Consider the following 8,888-nt stretch of genomic DNA (forward strand, 5'->3'; position numbering starts at 1 on the left):
GTTATGGAACGAAAAAAAAAATGAGAGAAAGAAAATATATGTAACTAATGAAATATGTAAATATAATACTAGAATAAAGAAACAAAATATAAAGTTAAGTTAGACAAAAGAAATGAATAGAAAACATGACAATAATAATATTTGGTGAACATAACTAATAACGTGGGAAAGGAAAAATAAGAAAAGAATAGAGAAGGAGGAGGGGGTAAAAGAAAGATAAGGAAAAGAGAATGAGACAAAGAACTCACCTACTAGAAGGAGATCGGAAATTTAAGTTAGATCTTAAGTTGCTGTATGTAAATAATGTATTCATCAAAAGGGTTAAGGCCCTTTTAGAAACAATATAAAATAAATAATGTTAGCTTAAATAAAGCATAGTTTTCAATTAAAAAAAGAAGTCTTTCTTTTTTAAAATTTTAAATGTTAATGTTATAATAAAAGATTTTAATACAACAGTTAATAAATTTCTTGTTGATTGAATACATACGTTGCTGGACAAAAATTTATAAGTGTAAAATTTCATATTAGACTTTAGTCTATCATTTACTGTTCATAGTAGACAAAATAATACTTAAACATTTTTAAAGTAGTTTAGGTCTAACTTACTTCATCAAGAATATTTATGTCTGCTCCATTTGATATCAATTGTTTCACAATATCATGATGACCTCCAGCTGCAGCAAAATGCAAAGCAGTTTCTAATTTATTTCCTTTGATATAAACATCAGCTCCTTCTTGCAGAAGCAATGATACAGTCGCATTCTGCCCATACGCAGAGCTCCACATGAGTGCAGTTAGCCCATTTTTATCAACAACATTGATGTCATGAACTAAAATTAAAATCAATTTAAAACTAAAGGTCTGTTCTAACAAATACTTTTGACTGTCAGAAGGATGAGCACAGGTTTTCTGTTCCCACGATTCCAGTGCCAATAATCAAACTATCAGACATTTGTGCAAGAAAAAGAATATTATATGAAATGAAACAAGTCCTATTAATAATCTAATTTGTTTATTCACAGTTGCATATGACTAACTTACAGTGTAAACATAGTTGAACAGATGTGGCAAATTCATAGAGTGAACGTGCATAAATCATATGACAATCACATGCAAAATATTTTAGACCTTTGGAATTGACAGATGAAATTACCAACTTGAAAAAGTAAAAAAAAAAATCATGAAAATAATTTAGATGTGATGTAATATTTTTGCACAGCAGTTTGGATTGTATAAATAAAACAAGGAAAAATAAAATGAGGGTAGGCACAAATTAATAGAATTATAGGTAAAAGAGATTTGAGTGAAGACAAAATAATTTAATAATTTCTTTAGCAAATAACTTGAGTGTACAAGTCATTAAAATTATTTCTGCTTACCATTCCTTATATCTTTCAATGTAATATTACCACGTCCTGATTTTTCATGCCAGGAAAATCCTGTAACATCTAACTGTGGGGTTTTGGCTTGAATATTTCCCCTTTGTAAATTAGTCAATACAGTAGCAGACTAAAAAGAAAAAAAATAAATTATGTTAATTCTAGCAACATTATGACAATAGAAAAGTATCAATCAGAAATTTCACTTTTAATAATTAATAAACAATCAAAATTTACACTTGAAACTGAAACATACCAGATGGGACCTAACACAATCTTCCGTATCTACATCTCACTCAAACATTCAGAGAATTGTTCATTGGTTAGCCTCTAATTAACTTTTCAAAGATTTGTTCTTCATCTAATCTAAAGAAATTACAAACCCATTTTTGTTGATGCGCTATTGTAGCCCTGCAACATTTTGTACCTCAATAAACTCTCTAGTCAATTTATCTTTTTTTTGAAAACCTTAGTACATAGTTCCCAGATCAAATATAAGTAGCCAAATCTCATATTAGTATAGAATAGTGAAAAGTGTACCAGCCTTGGATACTCGTACTTTCATATTTATGGATATAGATGCATACATTGTTAGTGCTACAGCAGTGTATGGCCCTTGGTATCCTGCATAAAATTTGTCTGCACTGACATTTATATGAACAATAGGCACAAATTTGAGTCATTTAGAACAGGAAAATAAATTTTCAATTGTACATTTCTATCTCTTGATTTTGTTTTGTACTTTTTATTTTCAGATAGGTATTGTACATTTTCCTTAAGAGATTCGTATCCTTAATGGATTTAGAAAAGTGGGTTGTTAGATCACTGTCCCTGAGCCAGATGAAGGGTTACCTCCTTAAAGCCATCTGACCATCCCCCATCTGGGGTAACAGCAATAAGAAGATAAGGATGCTTGCCCTGGATAGGAGAGAGTAGAGAAAGACTATAAAAGAGGCCTAGATTCTTGTATGACCGTACTACAAATAAATAAGGTACTGAAGACTCCAGATGTACATTATTTTCAGGTAAGTATATTAGACTTATTGATATAATCAAAATCATTCACTCTAACATCTAAATGATCATAGCTAGTTCTACTAACCATATATTTTGTGATCTAAATCATTACCAGGATCTAATAGTGTTCGATAATGTAATAGGAAGGGTTTAACTACAAAACTCACATTCTCCACTTAGGCTAAGTTATTTTAAACAAGTTAAAAAAACTCTAATTTAAAAAAAAAAGAAAGTTTTTTCATGTAACTATAAAATTTCCTGAAGTGGAGAATTTGAGTTATGCAGTTAGATCCTTCTAAAGTACAAATTTGTAGAATTGGAACATATGAATTTTTGTGTTATCATATATTTATTTTATTACTTGTTCTATTTTATAATGTCTTCTATTCTTTCCAATTGTTACTGATATTTTATTGTTGATAAAAACTAATTGAATATAAATTGCCAATCTTAAGATTACAGTAGACCCTCACTATAATGTAGCTAAAGTGGAAATGGAAACTTCTGTTATAAGGGTTATAAATATCTTTTATAGAGGGATTTATATTTTACCCCAGCTATAGTAGGGTAAAATATAAATCATAAAAAGGACTATTGACACATGTATGTAAAGGATGCTTTATTTAAACAAAAATATATAGTACATCAATAATAAGTCATAAAAAACATGGTGAAAAATATTTTGCTCATCAATGTTATGAATGTCACAAATACTTAATTTGTGATATTGTTTCTCAAAAGTTTTACTAAGTTCAAATTGCTTCAACCAGGATCAATTTTGCATATGAGGGGAAGATGATCATGATGTGCGGTCAGTGAAGAACTGAAATAAGTAAAAACTTATTTATTAGTGCCAATGTTTCAGCCAGAATTTCAGGCTTTCATCACGGCTAAAAACGAAAACAAGATAACAACCACAATGATTAGACAGAATTACAAAAGAAAAAAAGAAACATAATAGGATAACAGATAATGTAGGTACATAAGTAGTATTGAAGAAAATGCAAGGTGTAATTTGTAGAATATTGAAATTGTATATAATAAAATACAAGGAAAAATATTAAAATTAAGAGTGAAAAAAAGAAAATAATATAGAAATGAGAATCAACCACAATTACAAAATTAGAAATTATTTAAAAATTGAAGTAAAATAAAAATATAAAGAAAACCGTAAATGTGATTAATAAGATCAGAGAGTAGAATAAAAAAAAAAAGTAGATATAAAGTTAATTAAGCTAAGAGTAGTAAATAATATGAATAACAGTAATAAAATGTGGTGAACATAACTAATAAAGTAGGTGAGGGAAGAAAAATAGAATAAGGAAAGAGAGGAAAGAAAGAAAAGAATAATAGGTAGTTAATAAGAAAGGGATGTACCAACTAGAAGGATGATCAACACGAAGTGGAACTAGCATGGTGGGCCAATCATGAAGTACAAATACGTTAGTAAGACACTTGTAACGTATGGACTGAAGTAAAATAAGGTAGAATTAAACTAAAGAAATATTGAAACGCTATAAGATCTAAGTGGAACTAACTATTAAAAATAAACAGGTGATAAATAAATTATATAGCGAAAAGAATGAACATAGCTTTGTAGAGTGGCATGTGAAAAGAATAGGTAATCTTATGTAAAGGCAAAAAAAGATAGTTAAATTTACATAGATAATTCTTCTTATGTACCAACATTATCTGTTATTTTATTATGTTTCTTTTTTCTTCTTCTGTAATTCCATTTAATCATTATGGTTGTTATCTTGTTTTTGTTCTGAGCCCTGATGAAGGCCTAAAATTCTGGCTGAAGCATTGGCACTAATAAACAAGTTTTTACTTAATTCAGTTCTTCACTGACCACACCCCCAATCGTTTTCTCCTCATATATATACATATATAATGCATGGTCAACTATCTACTCATCATCATTTTTGGTTTAACATAAGCTACATACAGCAATTACACAGCTTCAATAGATGATGTACGCCCCTCCATCCTATCCAATGTGGTAAGCGCTTTCATGACAGTAGGTGTCCAATATTTTGTGATGATTCCTTCACTTATCTTTAGTTTTAGTGTTGGGAAACAAAAATATTATAATACTATCATACTTTAATACTAACCAGAGAATAATAAAAATGGCTGGAACCACATTATATTCAAATCTGTGGGATACCAAACCACATTATAATGAGGGTCCAATGAACAGTCATATAAAATACTTTATTTTATGGAATATGCAGCAAATAAATGGCCTTCCGACAGGGTTACTAATTGAAGGGAATATCTCAGTATAATAGAAGTCAACTTGACATTATTAATTGATAAATTTTTATTTTATCCATACTATGCATATACAAATGAATCACAATTTTTTTTTTTACTTTATAAGGCTGGAAAGCACTTCTTCTTGAACCATCTTCCCAAGAAGCAGATGGCCATGTAATACCAGTAAAGGATTTCATAACCTTTTCAGTTTCTTTATTGATAATGAGAGTTTCTTCATGCTTTTTATCTTCCATTTTAAACTTAAATTAATGATTCTAAAATAAATTGTAAAACATATAAGTACACATATAAATGGAAAAAAGGAGAAGAATCACAAAGAATAGTTATGGCACTTAATTAATTCTTTGATTTGTACAAAGTAATTAAAATTAAAATAAAATTCAAGATTCAAAAAATTGGCTAAAAAGTTATGAGTTAATTTTGTTGTTTTACTTATATCCTCACTGTTATTTAGAATCAAATTTAAACACCACCTTGTCTTCTCGTAAAACTACATCCTCTAACTACTTTAACTAAGATGGTCCAGTTGGTGGTCCTTAATATTTTACCTGAGTCCACCGTAAATCGAGAGAAGATGGGGACTTTGAGCAAGATACATAGGAATTGCTGTTGTATATGAGCAAGATAACTTCTAAAGTGATGGCTTGTTGTTTTTTGGGAAGATGTTTAAACAGATCAATATTCTCTAAAGTAATAATACAATAAACATTAATTTTGTTTTTAATGATTGGAGAAGTTTGTCAGCAAAGAACAACATAAATAAACAAAACCATATTTATTTATTTTATGCCGACGTTTCGACCTGAGTTTCAGGTCTTCATCAGGGCTATAGAACAAAAGAGATAATAACAACATTTAGAGAAACATAAAATTGAAAAGGAATAGTGTACAAACAAATTTGGAATTATACAAAATATTGAATTAAATCCTAAATGATAAAAAATGTATAACTGATAATTGAATAGTAAAAAAAAAAAAAGAAAATAAATAAAAATTAAATTGATTGATAATCATGGAATTAGATGGTAGTAGATTGAAAACAGTGAAAGATGAAATATAATATCATGTAGGTAAGAAGATAATTTAATTTTTATTTATTTTTTTTACTATTCAATCATCAGTTATCAATTTTTTATCATTTATGATTCAATTCAATATTTTGTATAATTCCAAATTTGTTTGTATACTATTCCTTTTCAATTTTATGTATCTCTAAATGTTGTTGTTATCTCTTTTGTTCTATAGCCCTGATGAAGACTTGAAACAAAGGTCGAAACATCGGCATAAGATAAATAAATATGGTTTTGTTTATTTATGTTGTTCTTTGCCGACCTCACCTCCCGACAAACTTTTCCAATCATTAATCTACAGTCAATTATCTACACCTCATTAATTTTGTTTTTGTATTTAACTATTATGTTCAGTTTGATTTAATTTGTACTCCTTGTATAACCAATTTCCAAATAACAACTATCACAATCAACAAAAAAATCCATTGAGAAAGAATAGGACAATTCTCGTTCGTTACAGTTTTGTAGGTAGCAATATATTTTTTCTTACAAATTTAATGTTTTTAAGAGCTCAAAAGTAGGCTCAGTTACCTAGCACTCCAATGTCTAATGCCTGACCAATTAAACCAACTAGGAAGGTAAAACTATACTCTACAAACTTATTTTGTTTCAGTCCCTGCACTCTCTCAATTTAAACATCTATTTGAACTAGTGGTTGGATTTATAGGAGATTTCCCTTTAAATTTGGTTCACTTTTCTTTAACACACAATTTAAATACAAATTTCCATTTTCAATCAACTTAAAAGTTTTTGGAACAAGATTCAATTATTTATACTTAATTTCAAAATGGCTAAAATTTTTTAATACCCTAGTTTTAACATACGTTTTTTAATCCATAATATATTTATATTTTACTGTCTAAAAAGGGAACAGTCTTTTAGTAAATCTAAAATCATTCTATTTTCAAGATGTAGGCCAGTATTATTTTAGTCTCCGCGAAATGAGCCATTTCTTCACAAATCAAACACCGGAGACAAGAAATGTACCAAAAGAAAATATTATCATGCATATAAGTATGGTATTTTACTATGTTTTTTAATCTATGTAAATGTTATAATATTGAGAATAGTCCAAAAAATCTCAGCTGAAATGTTCTTATGGTGGCATCCCACGTTTCATTTATTTAAATAAACTGAAGTAATTATTATTGATTTTTCTAAAGATATTAAAGTGAAACTGTCTGTAGGGCAGTCAGGTCTTTTTATATGAAACACTACTCAGTTAGTTTTTATACTTTCACTAATTATAAAGTTGTACTAAACAGTAAATGGTGAAATCAGATAGCATAACACCTCATAACATTTTAGCCCAAATAATGATCCACAATATACGTCCAAATGTTGGGCGTTGATGACCTCAGGGTTTTACGCCCTTAAGCCCCAGACAACAACAACAACGTCCAAATGTAAGGAAGAAAATAATGTTTTATTCACCCCTTCAATGATCCCCAACAATCATTTCCAGATTATAAAATTAATTTTTACCAGTACAAGCACATTATTAGAAAAATGTAAGTAAGAAAAACAATTAATTTTGTTACCAAAGAAACATACTTCACAAGACACAAAGACTAACATTTCTGTGTACGACTGTAGCTCAGTGGCTAAGACACAGTCTTAACGATTTGATGTATATTGGCGGTGCCGGTTCGAATCCGGCCTGGGGCGTTGACTTTTTTCATCGAGTGAAGGTCCCAAAAAATTATAAACTTTGACGCCCAACCATGGTTAGGCAGTATTGGACTCCAATGGGAGTCTTGGCCAAAAAAAAAACAAAAAACATTTCAGGCAATAATTATTTACATACAGGACCAATAATGATGGAACATCTTGAATCCATCTAACTACTTTTCCTGAATCAAACATCTTTTGAAAATTAAAAAAAAATGGAAAATTATTAATAAGTAAATATGGAAAATTTAATATTTAAACAAGTAAAAACGTGGAAAATTATAAATATGGAAAATTGAAAATGTAAAAACAGAAAACAAAAAATTAATAAAGGAAAATCATGCGGTTAGAAATCATGTGTTTTCAATTTGGATATGATTAATTTGTTTAATAACTACTGTTTTATTCCCTTGCCTCAATCAGTGCTTATAATTTATTTTGAACATTGCAGCCTGGCTAATCAATAATACAAACATTAACAATAATCAATTATCTTTCTAATTACTATGAACATTAATAAATGGATTATTATGAATCAGGTTGACAGGTACATAAAACAGTCCTCATTGCACTGTCTCTTCCTATTCATCCCAGTCAGGTGTTTGTTTTCATGACAGTCTTTTTAAGTATATCCAAGAATTATTCCAAACCCTTTGTCTTCAGATTTACAAATAAGCTCGGAGTGGCTCAAGGCACAACTACTAAAGACTGTTAGGTATACAACTTTAATCATTACCAGTCTAAGTAAAACAAACGAACTACAGTCATATATTAGAAGTTATAAATGATGTTAACCCAATTCAAACTATAATAAATTCTTTGGCTCAGCCTTATATTACTAGAAATAACAGTATGGTCCAGTTCTAAAAGTTTAGTTGCCCAACATATATTCCTATTGCCTAATAATTTTCTCAAAAATACAATATTCCCTAAGATATTGTTGTGTATACCAGATTTAAAGGTCATCTATACCTTCTACAAAATATTTCTATAGCAAGCTTGAAATTTTTCAAATCTAAACGACCAAAGCTGATTTTATAATATCTCAGATTTCTTACGAAAACATAAACAACAAAAAAAAAGAATTCACATAAGACAATGTACAAAATAATTTTAACCCACAACAGACACCAAGATTGAGAACACCTGTTACATAAATATTTGTAACAAAGAGATATAACAGGTAGATATTAGAAGTAGAAATAAGAATTTGATAATTATGTCACATTCTGGCGATATGCAACCTTTAAATATGTATACAACTTAATTTTTGTACAATAATTGGCTCATTGCACATAGTAAATCTAATGTCACTGGTTTACTTAATATTAGCACATCTGATAGCAAAAAATTGTTTTATTTTATATATGTTGACCGTTGAAATGATACGGTCAACATATATATAATCAACCGTATTATTTAAAATTATTAAGAAGATAGTTGTTAACTATTTCTGTTTTCTTTTGAC

At 28.8% G+C, this 8,888-nt stretch overlaps 1 protein-coding gene across 3 annotated transcripts in view; it reads right to left on the reverse strand.

Annotated features, from left to right (window-relative positions):
* Positions 1-8,565, reverse strand: part of LOC106680794 (ankyrin repeat family A protein 2) — a 23,523-nt gene extending 14,958 nt beyond the window's left edge. Inside the window, exons 1-4 of one of the 3 annotated variants that reach the window (XM_014420733.3) lie at positions 8,393-8,565; positions 4,775-4,933; positions 1,380-1,509; positions 607-830 (exon numbers count right to left, since the gene is read on the reverse strand). In XM_014420733.3, the coding sequence (XP_014276219.1) occupies positions 607-830; positions 1,380-1,509; positions 4,775-4,912 (492 nt within the window). In that variant the 5' untranslated portion in view covers positions 4,913-4,933; positions 8,393-8,565. The other 2 variants (XM_014420734.3, XM_014420735.3) reach the window with 2 other exon arrangements.
* Between the last annotated feature and the right edge of the window lie 323 nt (positions 8,566-8,888).

Source organism: Halyomorpha halys, unplaced genomic scaffold (assembly GCF_000696795.3).
Source record: "Halyomorpha halys isolate HHAL.00 unplaced genomic scaffold, Hhal_1.1 Scaffold287.1, whole genome shotgun sequence".
NCBI lineage: Eukaryota > Metazoa > Arthropoda > Insecta > Hemiptera > Pentatomidae > Halyomorpha > Halyomorpha halys.